Source organism: Microtus oregoni, unplaced genomic scaffold, assembly GCF_018167655.1.
Source record: "Microtus oregoni isolate MIOR12 unplaced genomic scaffold, Mior012 000024F_ref0000369, whole genome shotgun sequence".
Lineage (NCBI taxonomy): Eukaryota > Metazoa > Chordata > Mammalia > Rodentia > Cricetidae > Microtus > Microtus oregoni.
This window is the reverse complement of record NW_024543083.1, coordinates 12482771-12502873: the sequence shown is the minus strand read 5'-3', so window position 1 is coordinate 12502873 and position 20103 is coordinate 12482771. Positions and strand designations below refer to the sequence as shown.

At 44.6% G+C, this 20103-nt stretch overlaps 2 protein-coding genes across 4 annotated transcripts in view; one reads left to right on the top strand and one right to left on the bottom strand.

Annotated features, from left to right (window-relative positions):
• The window catches only part of Mcph1 (microcephalin 1), a 204082-nt gene that overhangs the window by 105778 nt on the left and 78201 nt on the right, over positions 1-20103 (top strand). The window lies entirely within an intron of this gene.
• Angpt2 (angiopoietin 2) overlaps positions 1-20103 on the bottom strand; it is a 53123-nt gene that overhangs the window by 17016 nt on the left and 16004 nt on the right. Inside the window, exons 2-3 of the mRNA XM_041673788.1 lie at positions 6371-6526; positions 3072-3193 (exon numbers count right to left, since the gene is read on the bottom strand). Coding sequence (XP_041529722.1) covers positions 3072-3193; positions 6371-6526 — 278 coding nt within the window. The remainder of the gene's footprint in view (positions 1-3071; positions 3194-6370; positions 6527-20103) is intronic.

The window sequence follows — 20103 nt, the reverse complement described above, 5'->3', positions numbered from 1 at the left end:
GGCTGATGACGCCAAACTCATGCAGATCTTCTTACTCTAAGCTCCCTTTCCCTTTGTAATCTTAATTTATAAAGATGCATTACCACTCATAGGTTCGATTAAGAGTATACTGATTTTTAACTGGAACTTATTCCTGTAATATTAAACACGAGAAAATTCCAAGTGCTTAGGATTATGTAAACACTAGTGGTTCAAGATCATGAACTCCTTCCAGGAACAGACCCCTGCAGTAAAGGCTTGTGGTAACTGCTATGGCCAGTGAGCTGGACTGAAGATAGGAGAATCTAACTCCAAACCAGGGCCTTCTGTACCAGTGTAGAATCAGTGGCTATGTGCTTCATGGCAGAGCCCTTTACCTGCACGGCTACACAGCCCCAGAGTTAGTTTTAGAATAAAAGAGATGGATAAAATGAAGACCGCAAAGTAGTTTTAACTTCTGCCAGTGAATCTAAAGGTGTTGCTTTAGAGAGACATGTTGATCCTGATAAGTGTTTTTAGTTTTGCTTGAATCTATAAAGAAAGCAATTTTATTTAGAAGAAATTTTTGAAGATTGTTGAGAAGTCATTTGTGGGATGTGAAACATCACATATTTTTTCCCATCAAATTTTTTAAAATCTTAGGCTGGTCGGAACTGAAGACAGGAAACACCCATAGAGAGATCTGACGTCATCAAGGAAATTTCGTGATGTATTTGATGAGGAAACTTTATTATTCCATCCCATATTTGTAACAAAAGAGAAGACAGTTTGTGCAACTTGTAAGAGTCTTGTTCCTTCCGTGTGGTTTTCATTATTGATGGTCTTTGTTTTCATTTCTTTGTTTGTGTTTTTATGGGAAATCGACCCTTGTGTACCTGTCCCTGGGAAGCAGCTCTGACACGGGCCCCTCAGGGAGAGTGTTAGTGGTGCGAGTTGTGGAACGCTGTTGTGTGAGTCATAGAAACTCTTCGCTTTGGTACATGTGTGTGGCAAGGTGCTTTTATTGAGAAACCTCGAGATTTAAATATAAACTCAAAAATCGATTTTAATTATTGAAAAGGCACATTATTTATTGACCCAGGTCAGTTAAACTGAGGGAAGTGTAAAGGTTTAAATTAGGGCTGGAAGGCAAGGGGTTGTTTAAGCAAGAATTACGAGAAGCCACAGCTACACTGGTTGGAAACACGTTCACTGTAGGAAAAAAAAAAAAAAAAAAAAAAAAAAAAAAAAAAAAAAAAACCTTGGTTTATAAAGAAATCTCACCAAATCCTGGAATGAATTTTAAAATATAGTCTAAGTTTCAAAGCAGTTCTCTGAGCAGCTGACTTTGTGTAACGAAGTTTATTCCAACAGTGGATATAAAATAAGGAGCAAGAGTCAGACTTGTCTAGGAAAAAGGCAAACATTGACAGTAAATAGTTAACCCTTCCTAGCCACAGCTTTGAATCTGTGGAGTCAAGCGCTCTGGGTTGAAATTATTGGGGGAGGGTGCTAAACTTGTACATCCCCTCTTTTTTATTACTCCCTAGATAATACAGCATCATTGTGAGCACAGTTGTCACACTATGCTAGGTATTATCTGTAAGCATCCTAGGAACAATTTAAACCATAGAGGAGGATTATGAAGGCTCTGCCCCATCTTATATAAGGGACTTGTGTATCGATGGATTTGGTATCAATGGAAGTAGATTATAGATCCAATCTTCTACGCATCCTGGATGATGGGAGAGTTTACAAAGACACCGGGTGGCATTGTGAGCATATTGACTGATTTTGAAGCCTCGGGAAGAAGCAGTCATCAGTACCAGAGCATGTTCAACAAACTGAACAGTGCTGCCTCTCTGAGAAGCAGGGTGCTTACAGCAAGTCAGAGTCACCAACAGCATCCACAGGAGCCTTGCCAAGGGAAGCTAAGATTGCAGCGTCTCAAGTTCTCGTTTCTTACCATGCAATAGGGAAATTTCAAATAAGAAAGAAAACTGTTCCAGTAAGAAAAAAACTCTTATTTGCTTTTCAAGCTCATAAATAGAAGATAGGGTCTACCTGGCTACTCAGAGAACAAGAAGAATAACTGCAGCTTAGGTTTTCATTAACACTGAGGATGTGGTGAGCCCGTGTCTGTCCCATTCTGGATAAAGACTGAGATATGCTATTAGGACCACTTTCACACTCTCTCATGGTCTCAGCTGAAAACAAAGACGTGAGCACCACATGGATTGTAAAGCTACTCCCTGGTGGCCCCCAGTAGATGAAAACAGTTTACTCTTGTATAGATTATGTTGAGATTTTTAAATATTTATTTTAAATATTGGCACAATTATATTTCACATTACCTTTTTTTTTTTTACTTATCATAAGCTTTTGAACGTATTGACTGGTGCGTGTGAACGAGCGAGCAAGCAAGTGTGGAACAGTGGGCGCACGCCACTGTGGCATGATGGAACTCCTTGGACAGTTTTGTGGAGCTGGTCCACTCCTTCCACCTTTGTGTGGGGGGGATTGAACTCAGGTTGACAGGCTTGTCTGGCGTGCACTTTGTCCTGCTGAGCCTCCTCACTGGACCTCACCATTGGTTTTAAAAAGAAAGTATTGCACACTGAAACAGATGCTCGCTTCCAGCTTTCCTGGTGTGCTTCATCTCACAAGAAACAAGGTCCCCAGCCGGCATAGCAGTGCATGCCTTTGATCCCAGCGCTAGGAAAGGACTAGCCTGGTCTCCATGCTAAGTTTCAGGCAAACTGTGATTACATAGTGAGAACCCCCAAAGGCCAAGAAATGTAGTGAGGCTGATATTCAGCCCCACTAGTGTTTTGTGTAGATTAAACTGCATATGTTGAGGAAATTTTGAAAGATTCCTTCCGGAGTCTTTAAAGGGCCAGAATGAAAAACAAAATTCAAAACTAATCAAAATTGTTGGGTCAGTTCAGAAATTTTTCTAAATTCTCCTTGCCTCTTATTCTCAGAGCCTCTGACCCATATATGTTCCAGGCAGAAATCCATCATCTGGGGGGAGCTAAGCTTATAGTCATGGGTAGCCTGTGTATCTGGAAAGGGTACAGTTCTGAATCTCAAGTATTTTATAGCACGAGTACCTGTTCTTATCTTGTAGTTTGTTTATTTCACTGGTCTGGTCCAAAATCTGCTTTTCCAATTTGTTAGTGGAAATAGAATGTTGGAGAAGCTGCAACTCGAGTCTTGTCGTCTGGTTTAATACCTGCATATAACAAAGAGAATTACTGCCTACCGTCTTGATTAGTACAATATATGCCGTTTCTTGATTCAGTTATCAAACTGATCAGAAAGCATGTTACCCATTAACTCAGCCGTCTTGTTTTGACACGTGAGTTTCTCTTGTCCTATGCCATAAAACATGATCATATCTAAGTCTCCATTTCCATCTTCCTACTCTCCCCACAAACACAGCCGCCACCCGACTTTTTTTTTAATAACCAACCAAGTCCATATGAGTTTGTGTGGGGCCATCTGTTGCAGCGCAGGAGATCTTCTAGTGCCCAAAGAAAAGAATATTCTCGCTTCCCCAGCAGCTGTTAACTGCCAGTAGCTCCTCAGTGAGGGATAGCCTGGAGTACTCCTCCCCCATCCAGGCCTGGCACATTTTTTATGCCCATAAAGATTGAGGTGTCGTGGAACACACCTAACTGTGTTATCTATTAAGTCCTTTCATAGGAAACGAGTGACAGCTCTGGAAAGCAGCTAGAATCAAATCATATATTATGTTTCTCCTTCTGTAACATTTTACTGCTTTATATAACATAGCAAATGGTGATATACCACTTTATAGATCAAAACTTATGAATGAATAAAAAATTACCTCAACCTAGCTAAATGTCTCAGCGAGGAAAGGCACTTGCCACCAAGCCAGATGACTACACAGGATAGAGCGAACTCCTGCAGATTGGTCCCTTGACCTACACATACACACACACACACACACACACACACACACACACACCATGCAGTAAATAAATCTAATAGTTTTATTCTAAATAATTTTTCTCTGCTCAAAAATTTCTGTGAGTGGACCAAAGGACAGTCACATGCCTCCCTGTATGGCGGTGGAAGCTCATTGCTAGCCTGCCGTCTCCCAGCTTATGCCCACTTGTTAAGCCTTTTCTTTCTTCTGTTCTATTTTTCTTGTTCCTATTTTAAAAGTCTTTCTGACCAATTAGGGAATAATGAAATCCCACTATCCAGTGGAAGCCAGCGATAGCCATTGTGTGGGCTCTTTGGTGCCTGGCTGCCTCCCAGCAGGAAGAATCAACTACTCACATCCTCGTGTGGTGTCACTCAGGATGTGATATCACCTGTTAATGGAAGTCTGAATCGTTGCCCAGCAACCAGGGACCTTGAACAAGAATCATTGTTTGTGGGGGTCCTTGTCACCAGCACAGCCCTGGCCTGTCTCATATGCAGGTGCCGGGCATGTCTGGTCCTTGTCAAGCCTGGCTGAGGTCATAGCAGAAGGCTCCTGGGAAGGAGCAGAGCACTGGCCTGTGGTCGCAATGCCATCAGCACAGCCTTGGCCTCTGTTTTCCCTCTACAGACATTCAGTACCCGTTTATTCATTCAAGAATGGCACAATTTGGTCTCCTCTTTAATCCATGAGAATTATGGAATGAGGACAGTTTTGGGGAGGCAGAGAAAGATGCCAGTAGAACCTGCTTGATACAGGAATGACACATGTATGTGTAAAAGGGGAGTATATATGTAGAGACGCGCACATGTCATGGCACGCGTGTGGTCGTCAGAGGACACCATTCGGACTTGGTTCTCTCCTTCTGCCTTATTGAGGCCGGGTTCATCTTGCTTCTGCTGTGATGTGTGCGAAAGGCTAGTCAACCCACATCATCTAGGGAGCTCTTTCCTGCGTCCCTTTGTGCTTTAGGAGCACTGACCTTATGGATGGGCACCACCTCATCAACTGGGGTGTTCATGCTTATGTGCCAAGTGCCTTTACCTCTGAAACATATCACCGACCATCACGTCAGCTTTCCAAAGGGTCGAATAGTTCAACAGATCTCACGGTTCTGAGTTAGCATGTTGTCCAAGTCAGGTAATGGCTGTAAGATCTCAGACCTCCAGCTACATATGGTTGTCTAATATCCCCAGTCTAGAAGAGTTGTGCATCTTACCAGAAATATTTGTATTTTATGGAACCTATTCCATACTCCCATCTGTCAGTGCCCAACAGTGCTGTCAACTGGACAGAGAACCCAAGTCAGCTTCTCCGTGTCCTTCCTGGGGCTCGCCCGCGTTGATGTGTTTATTTGGACTCTGCAGCTGTTTTCTCTCCATCCCTGGCCTGTTTTCCTGTTAGCCTCAGTCATAGGATGTCTAACTTCGTAGTGGCATTTTTTAAATCCTGTGATCTTACACCGGATGTCACAAAGGTTTGCATAGTTGTTCTGTGTCCTAACGTTATTTTTTGTTGTAGCAGAAAAAAAAAATACAAGAAATGCTCTGCTGTGATTAAGGATGTTTTGGAAGAGCCTGGCATCCCCCAGACTTACTGTCAAAAGCTGCAGAATATGACTTAACCAATACTGTTATTTTATCAATTGGGTTTTTAAATAGATGCACTGTTTCTTTTTAAACTACTATATCTCGTCATGTTAGCACGTATTAACAAGGAGGATTAAATCTGTAATTGTAATCTGTGGAAAATGTGTGTTCCTTACATTGTTCCTGAATGCCTGATATTGTTGAAGGATGATAACCAAATAATTCCTTACTCTGATTTTTATAGAATTTTTTGATCTTCTGTTTTCTCTATGAAAACATTTTTTAGAGATACTCTGAAAGACAATTATCACCATGTCTCTGGGCGTGAGAGGCTAGTGGTTACTCTCCTGTGAGTCTTGCTGTCTTGTGCTGAGGTCTAGCCGTTGGTCCTCTTAGTTACAGCAGCAGGTGTCATACTGAATATGGGGGTGGTTTACAGTGAGGCCCTCTGTTGATTTTTTAAAGGATCCATATAGCTCAGAGCATGATGATACCCACTTGGTTAACAGTTATCTCAACTCTAGGGTTAGATTTAAGAGCAAGGTTTCCAGCTATCTGCTTCACGGCTTCTGTTTCTCAAATATACAAAGCAGAAGAACTTGGAAATGAAAAATAGTATCTGGAGTGTAGAAGAGCGAAGGAACATTTATATTAGCATATTAAGCTGTGCATATTGCTAGGGGGCCCCATAGGATAAAGTAAATTTAGCCCCAGTTGCTAACTGTAACTATCCCTTAATTCCTCAGCTCTGAAGCCACCACCTTCCTCCACAGCCAGTGTCTGTACCTTTCCACTATTCCACTGCACAGCCAGCCACAGGCACGTAGTCTGCTGGCTGCTGCACCAGGGGGTTTTGTCTGTCACTTACTTGGGCTTCCACATCAGTCAGTTTCCGAGTTTGGGCCGCTGTCTGATTCAGCAGGCTGGTTCCGATCTCTATCATCACAGCCGTCTGGTTCTGCACCACGTTCTGTTGGATCTCCACCATCTCCTTCTTCATGTTGTCCTGAATGTAGTTCTCCAGCTAGGAAGGAGCATGGGATGGACAGACAGTCATTAATTAAGCGGCTAGAATCCTGGTTCCTAAGTATTTGTCCCTTGCCTCTTGTCTAAAACACTGTATTTAGGGCGATAGGGAGACTCAGCAGCCAGGGCTCTAGCTCTGCTGCTTAGCACTTGGCCCTTTGAACATCAACTTCCTTGTATGTAAATTAGCATCTCCAATGGCTCAGTTGAGCACCTCAAAAATAAGGCTGTGTTCCTACGTCATCATGTGTGTGTGTTCCTCGGCGCTCAAAAATTCATTTTCCTTTTTAAAATGGCAATCTGGTGATGAGAACTATTAATTGACCCAATCTATAGCTAAAGGACAAAAATTATTTTTATTCTTTTTGTACAAAGAAGAGTGTTTTTCTGCTAAACTGAGTATGAAAGCGGAGTCTAGTGCCTGTCTTTAAATCTGAAGGTCTCTACGGAGGGTCATTGGGTCGGTCATCAAACCTCTTCCAAACACATTGACCAGCGATGATCCACTTCTGCCTGGAAGGGTAAGAAAGTAGTTCGGGAGGAGTAGAGTTCTCCTCTGAGTTTCAAGGGCGTCCTTGTTGGGCAGACTCATGTCGTGGGTCCTGGTGGGTGCTGTGCGGTCCATGGATTTGCACTCTTAACTCTATGCTGTTCCCACTGTGTCTTTGCTCTTGGCACTGCCCTGTCCATCTACCTCCCACCTTCCACACAAGCTTTCTGGATAGCTAGCAGGCATTCCTTGCTGTTCCTCGATTGTTGAGCAGATTGACTCCATCAGTGTGACATGGCCTAAAGCTCTCTGGTCATCTATGAAAGTGTGAAGACGATGCCTCCATCACGACATGGAGGTGCAATGCTGTAAAACTCCAGTAGCTGTGGGTATAGTGTCCTTCTTAATGCACTGCTTACAGATTGCGTGGGCAGCACTTGGCATGTATGAGCCTGCATCACAGCCAGCTCATCCAAAACTGGCCTCCATGTTTAGTTCTTCCTCTCCACACTCAGCAAAGACAGCATTTGCAGGGATATGTTCTGGGAGTCAGGAACTAGGAAGATGTCCTGAACCCGAATGTAGATCTGTGCTCAGAACCACAGTCTACAAGCCTACTGCAAATGAGGATCTTGACTTCCCTTTTTTCACTCTGAAACACGAAACTAGAGAGGGAAAATGAACCCCTAATGCCTCCCTCCCCTTTTTCTGGGTAAAATGTGCTTGAAAATGTCAGAGACAGGAGAAGGTCGTCTGTGAAGGGAACATTTAAATTTAAAATTAGACTAGGAACTTATAAAAAAAAGGCTTAATTATTAGAAATAAAATTTCCTTATTTTGTTACTATATCTTTTTCTAAGCTTGAAGACAAGCAATTCTGAAAGGTCAGCAATCCAGGAAGAGGCAGGGGAGGACGACACAGCCATGTGCATGGACACGCTGCGAGTAATCACAGCCATGTGCATGGACACACTGCATGTAATCACAGCCATGTGCATGGACACACTGCATGTAATCACAGCCATGTGCATGGACACACTGCGTGTAATCACAGCCATGTGCATGGAGATGCTGTGTGTAATCACAGCCATGTGCATGGACACGCTGCATGTAATCACAGCCATGTGCATGGACACACTGCATGTAATCACAGCCATGTGCATGGACACACTGCGTGTAATCACAGCCATGTGCATGGAGATGCTGTGTGTAATCACAGCCATGTGCATGGACACACTGCATGTAATCACAGCCATGTGCATGGACACACTGCGTGTAATCACAGCCATGTGCATGGACATGCTGCGTGTAATCACAGCCATGTGCATGGACACACTGCATGTAATCACAGCCATGTGCATGGACACACTGCGTGTAATCACAGCCATGTGCATGGAGATGCTGCGTGTAATCACAGCCATGTGCATGGAGATGCTGCGTGTAATCACAGCCATGTGCATAGACACGCTGCGTGTAATCACAGCCATGTGCATGGACACGCTGTGTGTAATCACAGCCATGTGCATGGAGATGCTGTGTGTAATCACAGCCATGTGCATGGACACACTGCATGTAATCACAGCCATGTGCATGGACACACTGCATGTAATCACAGCCATGTGCATGGATATGGATACACTGCATGTAATCACAGCCATGTGCATGGAGATGCTGCGTGTAATCACAGCCATGTGCATGGAGATGCTGTGTGTAATCACAGCCATGTGCATGGACACGCTGCGTGTAATCACAGCCATATGCATGGAGATGCTGCGTGTAATCACAGCCATGTGCATGGATATGGACACACTGCATGTAATCACAGCCATGTGCATGGATATGGATACACTGCATGTAATCACAGCCATGTGCATGGAGATGCTGCGTGTAATCACAGCCATGTGCATGGAGATGCTGTGTGTAATCACAGCCATGTGCATGGACACACTGCATGTAATCACAGCCATGTGCATGGATATGGATACACTGCATGTAATCACAGCCATGTGTATGGACACGCTGCGTGTAATCACAGCCATGTGCATAGAGATGCTGTGTGTAATCACAGCCATGTGCATGGAGATGCTGTGTGTAATCACAGCCATGTGCATGGAGATGCTGTGTGTAATCACAGCCATGTGCATGGATATGGACACACTGCATGTAATCACAGCCATGTGCATGGATATGGATACACTGCATGTAATCACAGCCATGTGTATGGACACGCTGCGTGTAATCACAGCCATGTGCATAGAGATGCTGTGTGTAATCACAGCCATGTGCATGTAGATGCTGTGTGTAATCACAGCCATGTGCATGGAGATGCTGTGTGTAATCACAGCCATGTGCATGGATATGGACACACTGCATGTAATCACAGCCATGCGCATGGATATGGATACACTGCATGTAATCACAGCCATGTGCATGGATATGGATACACTGCATGTAATCACAGCCATGTGCATGGAGATGCTGCGTGTAATCACAGCCATGTGCATGGAGATGCTGTGTGTAATCACAGCCATGTGCATGGACACACTGCATGTAATCACAGCCATGTACAAGGATACGCTGCAGTACTGCTTTTGAATCAATTAAATGCAGTTTCTTTCGGGGCCAGTGCCTTGAAATTGCAGGGTGGGGAACATGGCCCACCAACGGTAACATCGAGTGGCCAGTTTTACTGAAAGTAAAGTTCTGAGAAGCCGTGAGCTGCTTGAGAAAAAGGACATTAACTCTTCAGAAGCAGCCCGGCAGCAGCAAGGCCTGTTGGGACGGCAAATGTCTGTTCATCTCTTGCCACATCTCAGCACTCTTTACTATTTCTGCGAGCTCAGAATGACCCAGCTGAGAGCCAGCGCTTGCAAGCACAGTGTTAACTCATCCCCATAGCCCCTGCAGTTCCAGCCTTTTAACAGCCAGCAGTGGTATAGCTCCAAATTAGCTTGAGCCTACTTTCCTATTCAGGGTTTCAGAGTGTTTACAAACAGACTGCCTCACTAGGATCGCAGCTGCTTCAGTCAACAAGAAAACTAGAATTAGGGCAACAGGTATTGTTTGGTGGTGAAGTGCTTGGCCATCATATACAAGGCCCTAAGTGCCATCCCCAGCACCATGAAGAAGAAAAAGAAAGCCCGGAATCAAAGATTATCATTATCAGTCATGTCTCCTAAGAGTGTCATGACTGAAGAGTCTGCTTTTCCTCTCCAAAGACTTGTACTGATTTTTGAGACAGGAAGACTATGGTTGTTTATACAATAATGTGAAGACAGCCATTTCCAAACGAAGGTCTCCTTCACACAGTAGCCGTTCTACAAATCATGACATCTCAGAGAACCTAAGACTAACTCTAGACATGAAACTCCCAGCTGACCCACAGAGATTGATAGACCTTGAAACTGTCCTTTCTCCAGACATAATGTAAATTCATTCTTTTCTAATTGACCAGCCGGGGTCTCTTTCAGGTCAGGGTTTCTTATTGTGTTTAATCCCTGATAGCAGAAATCTGCTTAGCGAAGCCCATTCTGCCATAAGAAGTCAGCCTGAGGGAAGACAGGGTAAATAGAGCTGTTCTCCCTTGAGCTCCCTTTTATGTCACCCACATTTAGTGGTGGTTAGCAACAACAGCTCCAGGAGCCTCCTTGAGCTTTCTTTTTCTTGCACACAGTTTCGTATACCCACTCTTCACATGGACCGTTGATATCAGCGTCCTGTGGTCATGCCCTGACGGTGGTCTGTAGGCACAAGTGTATGGAAAGATACCTGTATACCTGTGAGAGGTTTACTCTGTGTTGGGGTGTTCACTTCTAATGGTTGAAGCACCTCTAGGATGCTTAACCCTTACTGTTTCTGTGCTCAGAATGCAGAGGATCTCTGGGTCTAACACTATAGTGTGTTGTGATTCTGTAGTTGCAAACATTGTTGCTTAATGTTGGATATACACCTAATGCAATGCCCAAAGTCTGGCAACAAATCAAAGCTCGGCTGTCCTAATAAAATACATTATTAACACACACACACGTATGTGTATAATGTCAAATGTGTTCTAAGGTTTAATTGCCCCCTTAGCCTTTTGAATGATGAGATTTAAGAGGAAAAGTATGTCTATTTGTGAAACAGCCATGCAGGTTGATTATACATTAAACTCTCCCTGACCAACCTCACTGTTTTTTAGACTGAAAGGAAAGTCATCTTGCACTTTGCAAGTGCAAGGAGAAAGGAAAACGCATATATTGTGCAGGAATTGCCTACAGCGTAGGGATGTGATGTTGGCCCCTTGACAACAGCATCTCCTCGTTGAAGGTGCCAGTAGATGGTGCGCAGAACTGAGTGGCCCCATCCCCTCTCACTAGTGAGTTTCTGTCCTGGGAAATTAAAATTAACTTGATGTTTCTTTGGACATATCACCTCACTTGATAAACAAAATGCTGTAACTGTTCTGACAGACGGGACAGAGGAAGGGAAGGAGGTTTTTTTCTTTGCCCTTGTTTGTTGTGTAACAGGCCTGGCCTTGAACTTGTGAACCTCCTGTCTGCCTACCAAGTGCTTAGATTACTGGGGAACCCTGCCATGCCCAGTCTTTTCCATCTCCATCCCCACCTTTTCCTCTGGACCCTAAGGCAGTCCTTGCCTTCTCTTCCACCACCCTGTCTTCAGAGTAAGGGAAACCAAATATAAATTTGATCTCTCTGTGATTTGTCTTGTTCCTTGACTTTGTCTGGAAATGAATCTCCATTCTTTCACGTAGTGATGTCCAGTACTGACATCCTCTAATTTCTTTGACCTCTGTATTAGTCTGGCTTTGTTATAAGACAGAAGCCCAGAGGGTGGGTTCCCTGCTCAGTGCAGTGGGCCTGTGGCAGAGTCTTGCCTAGCATGTGCAAGGACCTGGGCTCAGTTAGCTCACATGGGAAAGTCAAAGTCTAAAGAGCACGATGGACAGCTTCCTTGGCAACATGACGCCACAGGTCATCACTGCAGGAGCTCATGTGGAAGGGAAAGATCAAAGAGTGAGACAGAAACCAGAAAGACCAGGAGGGGACAGTCTTGCTCCTTCATAACAACACTCTTGGAAGACCTAACCAGGGTCCCAAGAGAGCTACTTTAATCCCTTCCGAGTGCAGTGCCCCCCAGTGACCTATGGCTAGACTCCCAGATGATAGGTCCCACCATTCCCAAAGCTGTGACACTGGGGACAAAGCTTACAGCACACAAACCACCGGGATAGTGAAAATGCAAACCAGAGCAGTCTCAGCTTTGGGAGCATATGGCCCTTCTGCTGTGCCTGTTGGCACAGAATGTTAGAGTAGCGATAAAGACACGTTAGGAAAGCCAGTCCTTTGGTCGAGAGAATGGGATCTCTGGCCTGGGTGGTGACCTAACAGTGCCGCTGGGCCAGGACAATCACCTGGCCAAAGGACTACTCCTAGGAAGGCAGGCTCACTGTAAGCCATTCTAAAGAGAGAGGCGGAATAATTATCCCTTTAACGAGATACTGTGTTGTCTGCCCCAGAGTTCCCATCCCTAACTCAGTCTGAGAGCGTGCAGCATGCCGTGCACCTTCAGAAGCCTGACGAGTTTTCTGAATTCCTCAGAAAATAGTGCCCTGTCCTGTTCTGAGCGCGAGTCGTGTTTCCCCCAACACTCTGGGCATCCTTAATCTTTACCTGCCCCAGGAGGGGGGAGTAGTGCTTTTAGACTCTAATAAATTGTCTTTAAGCTTCCATTTGAGTCCATTCTTAAATTCTTAAGAAGACTTAAGAAGGGACCCCCATTTCCCCTGCATGAGGCTACTCAAGACCTCCCAGCTCTTTTTTCCCTTGAGCCCTTCCCTCCTGTGTTCATACTCTCCCCTCTGTGCTCCTGAAGCAGGGATGCATTCTGATTTAAAAAGAACAAGTGCTGTTTAATTTATTTTTAAATCCACCACTGGAAGTGAGTGTCCATGTTCATTTTGGAAACTAAATGTCTGTAACCATTTCCATATACACCCTTAGAAACAACAGCCCAAACATTTGCTCTTGTAATTAGGCTGAAATTTCAAGTGCAAGATTACTAAGTCCAGGGATGCCGTGTGGGGGTGGCTTTTGACCTAATGTTCTCTAGTCTTTGTCATGGGGAAACTCTGAGGCATCTTTTGAGGTCTCCAGACACAAAAGTGGCAGTTCCTGGGTCCTCCCCCTCCTTACTGCACCGCTTTGTTGGTTTTGGTTTTCAAGTCTCTAGCTTTTGCTGCCTAAGCATCTGTGTTCTCAGCAGTGTTGCTAAGGGATGCTGAGATTAAAGGGGTAGGGACAGGAGGCTCGTGCTTCAAAGAAGTCTTTGTCTTTCTAGGATATACGTGGGAGGCCCATAGACGAAGACGTATCACCACAGGTCGTGTTCAGATGCCCCCCACAGCTAGGAAGCAAGTGTCTTCTTGATTATCATGTTTGTACACCATCTTCCTTTATATGACCTAGGGACACCCACATCAGAGCAAATAGCCCACTTCTGCTCTCCAGATCTGCTTCTTTTGCATAGTCAGTGTAAGGCAGCTTAATCCAGAGGGGGACAGAGGCCAGACCTCTGGCCTTAGCTCCCAGGTGGTTGGCACATAGGACATCTCTTAAACAGCAGTCTGTCTTCCATTTTCCATGGCCATGGGACCACAGCCTCTGTAAGGTTTTCCCAGAATACTCTAACACTACTTTTTTTTCTCATTGGTTAATCTGAGTGACTTTCTGTTATCTGTTACGTGTTATCTTCAGACATGCTTCTCTTGCTACCTTCATCATCATGAAGAGACGAAATAACATCTTCGTGATCCCATCACAAAGTCATAGGTGGGAATTGCAGGCCTTGGCTGGCAGCCTTGTCTCTCACTCCGGAGATGACACATCTCCACTGAGTCTGTGCTCCTGCACAGTGCACTGGCAAATGACACCTGGCTTGTTCTTAGCTTTTTGAGACTGTACTTTTTTCTGTGTTGTTGGGGTACCTTTGCCTGTACCCCTTTGCTGCTGTGTCTACCCTACTGTCTGTCATTGCTTCAGATCTGACTTTTTCCCTCAGCAGCTACCACTCTGAATGTATGAAGGTTTAATAAAACTTTGTAGAGCAGAATGGACATTTTATTTAGCATAGGATATCTTACTTTATAAAAGCGTCATCTAGAGAGCTGTTGAGGTGTACGTGTCTATCTAATACCTGTTAGAGCACAGGCCCATTCCACCTTACAGAGCCTGTACATCAAGGGGTAAAATGTGGCCGAGCCTCCAAGACCAGATGCCCATATGCAAAGCGGAGCAGCACAGCACTCTGCTGCAGAATGCTTTTTATATCCTTTTTTTTTTTTTTTTTTAAATATCAGTGGATTCTCACATTCTTAGCTTGGGTTTCCCCAGGATCAGAGCCTGAGACCCAGGCAGGCAAGCAGGAAGTCTATTTAGGGAGTAGTCCCAGAGAGTGGCCGTGGAGGGTGGTTGAGGAAGGCAGCAGAGAGGGACAGCCAATTTAAACATGAGGATTCTGTTGGCCCACCACACTGGTGACTGGTGAGATTCCCCAGAAGACCTGGGGAACCCTGAGAACCGTCCTTCAGTGAGCACTGCTGTAGACACCCATCTGTGTGCTGTCGTCCAGTCTCCCACTGCGTTCACACCAGGTGTTGTCAGCCAGGGGTCTGGAGGAGGGTCCCCCTCAGGGCCAGTCTCTGGGAACAGCCCCAAGGGTTGAAAGTGGGCACCACAAGTGTGCCCTGTGATGGCAGGCTGCTTCTACTGGGACTCTTTAATAAGGGGGAATTGAGGCTGAGAAACCTTAAATGTTTCTTTCGGTGTCCCCCAGACCAGGATCTGCGCGATGACAGAGCAGTCTGGGTGGGGTGGGGTTTTGAGCTGTGTCAAATGTGGCCTTTGATTATAAGCTCCAAGCCAGCAATTTGTGTGGTGGCTGTGGGAGAGCAGCAGCAAATCTGAAAATGACCCATCGGAGAGGGCGAGAATGCAGACCGGAAATGCCAGCTGAAATCCCTACAAGAGGACAGCAGGCATGACCTCGCCTAAGCTGGAGCAGCCCAAGTATGGAGAAGAAATTCCTTTTAACCTCAGCAAATAAGTTGCATCCAGGAGATTCCACAGTCTTCTGCCTTATATCTGCTAGGGAAGTTAACTACATCATTCTGCTTATTAAAGGTGAGGTGAGCCTGGGAGTGCAGGTGATCTTAAAAAAAATCTCACAATCTGCCCTGCTTTGTGCTGCCACTATGGACAGATGCCAAGCAAGCCCTCTGCTTCTTTATTTCCTCTTTGTAGTAGCAATTCAAAGATGCAAAGGCATTCAGTGGAGAGAAGTCTGAACTGCTAAAAAGTAGACAGGGTTAGCTTGCATGAAGACTCAGTAGTGCACCTGCCATCAGTGCACCTGCCGTCCTTTACCTATGGTGATGTGCACCTGCCGTCCTTTACCTATGGTGATGTGCACCTGCCGTCCTTTACCTATGGCGATGTGCACCTGCCGTCCTTTACCTATGGCGATGTGCACCTGCCGTCCTTTACCTATGGCGATGTGCACCTGCCGTCCTTTACCTATGGCGATGTGCACCTGCCGTCCTTTACCTATGGCGATGTGCACCTGCCGTCCTTTACCTATGGCGATGTGCACCTGCCGTCCTTTACCTATGGCGATGTGCACCTGCCGTCCTTTACCTATGGCGATGTGCACCTGCCGTCCTTTACCTATGGCGATGTGCAACTTCCTTCTTTACCTTCAGTAATGTGCACCTGTCGTCCTTTACCTATGGTGATGTGCACCTGCCGTTCTTTACCTATGGCCGTGTGTGCCTGCCCTCTTTACCTACGCTCATGTGTACCTGCCCTGTTACCTACGGTGATGTGCACCTGTCAGCCTTTACCCAAAGCATTGCACAATCCTGAACTGTTGACTTGGAAGACATTTCCTCAGTGTGAGTGGTGCCTTTCTCCTTGATAGTTTTCCTTCTCTTTTCTGAGCATCCTTCTATATGTTTTGCCCTAGGTTAGAAAACCTGTGTCTGTGGGTTGGGGTGGGGCAGATGTGTATGTATCCCTTCTTCATTAATGTGTAGCGGTGCAAACCTGGAGAGACAATGTAGTATAATGCCAGGAAGTTTCAGACCACATGGTGCTCTTTATTTTGTTGTCCACAACTTTTCTAATTTAATGATTTTGTTACAGCTCTACTTGCTTTTCTGACCTAGTTAGAGGGAAAAACCATTCTCTTCTGTTTGATTAGATTATCTCTCCTTTAACCTCTGGTTCCATTCCCACTCTTCCAAGTGTTGAAGGCCACAGTTTTTTCATATTTATTTTCATACTTGTAGTCCCTTGTGTGTGCATATTTCACAGGACTGCACATGTGCCTGCATCTTGCTGAAGCTAAAAGTGACCAGGCTTTTTATAACTCACATTACAAATAAAGACTATTTCACAAGGCCTTGCTTTACACATCAATTTTTCAAGTTAAAATACATCTTTAAACATTTTAACAAACCTGTCTTAAATCTGATTCTCAGGGTTTTGTTTTGTATTTTTTTTTTTTTTGAGTCAAAGTCTCATGAAGCCCAGGCTGACCTGGAACTCTATGTAGCATTTTGCAAGCCTATCCTTGAACTCATGACAATCCTTCCTCAACCTACCTCCCAAGTCTGAAATTACAGACAAGAGCCAACCATACCTGGATATGTATATATGCTTAGTTTTTAAAGAAAAAATTACTTCAGGGGCTGAGAATATAGCTCAGTTGACAGAGTGATCACCCACTGTTCATGAAGCCCTGGCTTGATCCTCAGTACTGCATTGAAAACGGGCATGGTGGTACATGCTTGTTATCTCACCCCTCAGGATGGAGTCAGTGGCTGAACACAGATGAAACTACAGCATAGGGAAACCGTGGCAGTACTCGGCACTCTCTCAAGCAATGAGACAAAGCATGCAATGCTTTCTCTTCTAATTATAATTTACATGAATTTCCCAATCTGAAATTTGATAGGAAGTATATGAAGTACTTGGCAGTATCATTTTGGTGGTTAAATGGGGACCTCTATTCACTTTGTAAGGCTGTAGAAACCCCAAGCATGCCCCACTTCTGCCTGTGGCTCCTAGTCCATGAAAACTGCCCTGCAGAACACATGCCCTGCGTTCTGTGGATGGCTCGAGTTTGGTTCCACTGAGAAAAGGCTTAACTGGGAACTGCAAATGGTGATTATGACTTCAGGCAAATCATCGAGTGTCTAATTATGTCTCCTGACCCAAAATAAGCAAGTGTCTACCACAAAATACACACTGTGCCGAGCTTCTCATTACAGCATTCCAGCTTGGGGCTGTGTTGCTTCTGACTCCTGTTCAGAGGGAGTTGCTCATATTTCTGTCTCGGGGCCCACTCACGTTGGAGAAGGAATAGAACTATTCTCCAGGCAGGGATGGGAGCAGGAAAACAGTTTGATCATGAAATGAAGGCATGCGACTCCAAACTGAATATATTTCTTTTCATTTTGTGCGTGCTTTATATATCTGTGTCTCTGTGTGTGTATGTCTGTCTATGTATGTCTGTCTGTGTATCTGTCAATGTGTGTAGAGGCCTTTATGTGTGTGTGTTTATGTGTATGTCTGTGTGTCTGTCTATCTGTGCGGGCCTCTAAGTGTGTGTGTCTTTGTGTATGTGTAGAGGCCATAGAGAGTTAGCTGTGTGTGTGTGTGTGTGTGTGTGTGTGTGTGTGTGTGTGTGTGTATGCATGCTCTGGAACATGCTTTATTCTGTTGAGACAGGGTCTCTAACTGAACCTGGAGCTCACTGATTGGGCTAGACACACACACACAAAGATGACAGACAGATAGACAGACAGACAGATGGATGATAGAATATTTAACATGCTGACTTAGGAATAAGTTATTGAATGAACTCTTATCTTAAAGACAATATCAAACTGTAAGCTTAATGTCATTGTACCCTATGTATTCCCTGCATTTTATGACTCAACAAAAAAGAGCTTTAAAGGGCAAGATGTTTGAAAAGAAATGTGTAACATATTTTACTATCATAGATTGACGGTGCTTAAAATGGGTTATTTCATGTCTGTGTCTTCCACCTGGGACTACCTACATGATGCCTGGAGAGTCTGCTTGGGAATGTGCGTCCACTCCCTGAGAACTATGGAGGAAACCATTCTCGCTGCACAGGGAGGGTTAAAGGATGCAGTTAGGTAAATTAATAATTTCACATTCCGAACCATGACTCTTTCCGGATCAAGCATAAAAGGCATGTGCCCTTGGAAGCCCAAGAAAGAATTCATACAGTTCCCATTAGTCTAAAAATAAATAACAAATAAATAAATGTCTGAGTCATGCATTGCATTTCGATGGAGTTCAGTGGCAGGGAGAACATAAGCTATGCTATGAATGGTGGCTTTGCCGAGTGCCCAACAGAATGAGGCCACAGTGCTCCAAGTAAGTGAAATAAACGAACTGGTTGAATTTAATTCTGTCTCGAGTCCCTCCAACACACTAAGTGTGTCACGCTTTTGAGTGGCAGTGTGGAGACCTGAGAGAGACGGCTGTGCCAGGACTGAGTGTGGCTAGGGTTGTGGTTGCACCTGTTGGAAGCTGTCCTGTGGGTACCTCTGCAGGAAAGGCGAATCCCAGCTCAGCTCTACCTGTACTTCTGACTGGACCAGCATTTTGAAGCTCTCCATGAAGCTTCAGTTTTCCTCGTTGGGAAAACTGCATAGAAATACTGCAGAGCTGGTCACGGAGCTCAGTTGTTACAATGCTTCCTGGTGTGCGTGAGGCTCTGGGTTCAGTCCCTCGCAGCGCATAAGCTGGTCATGGTTACCAACACCCGTAATCCTGGCACAGGTGGAAGTCTCACAGGTTTGTGGTCATCCTCCCACTACATAATGAGTTTAAGGATAGCCTGGGCTCTAGGAGAACTTTCTTTGAATAGGAGGAGGAGGAGGAGGAGGAGGAGGAGGAGGAGGAGGAGGAGGAGGAAAGGGAAGCAGCTTACTGTAGTAGGTTAGCATTCCAAAATCAAGTTAAACAAATTAGCAAATTCAAAAGTACACAGTAAGGCAGCCAGAATGCCTTTCCTACAAACAGATAACACCATGGAGGGGAGATGAAAATAGTCAAGGAAAACCCACTACATTCAACTCTAACTGTTGGAAGAACCTGTGTTCTGGGCCCCTCCGTTATAAGGTCTAATTGTCCTTCTGCAAAGCTGAGTTTCTGGTGGTACTGTTGCAGAAAGCAAGCCTGCAGGAAAGAAGATGGACCAGAACATACAGAGGCAGTATCCACTTTGACTCCAAAGAAGCTGTGCAGTGCCTATAGGCTATAGGCTATGTCCACTCCATTCATGCTTAAGAAACAAATCCTCTCAGAAGGCTGAGACAAGTGTGAAGCCAACCTGGGCTACATAGCAATACTTTATCTCAAAAAAAAAAAAAAAAACCTTAACAAAACATCATTTATTTCTTACAGGTTATGTGCAATTATGTTTTAATAAAGTTACTATTTAAGTATTTGGACCTAATATATCAGTCAGTTCATCTCTTAGGTATTCCTTTCAACCTACAGATGCTGTGAAAAACAGTAACGGTTACCAATGAGATACTTTGGGTGCCAGGGACTGAGGAAATTGGGAGTGTATTGCACAGAGCCTCATCTTTGGTGTAATGGAATCCCACTCCTCCCTCCCCTTTCCTTGAATATCCCAATTAAGATATTGCCTTTAGTTGCTATCTACATGCTGGTTGGAAAACTAGAAACATAAAACTGAACTATTGAGTCATCTTAGACTTTAGCAAAAGCCTTAGACTTCAGTATTTTTCTAACTTCTTGGGGGCAGAGGCAGAAGGATCTCTGTGAGTTCAAAGCCAACCTGAACTAAAAAGCCAGTTTCAGGACAGCCAAGGCTACACAGAGAAACCCTTTCTCGAAAAGTAAAAATAAAGATGAAAACAGCAATCATGTTCCTTGCGAGTCCATTGGCAGGCTCTGTCCTCTTTAGGTAAGAGCTTTTCCAAGCATCGAGGACTTGGTAGTGTGTTCTCAGAGCAGTGT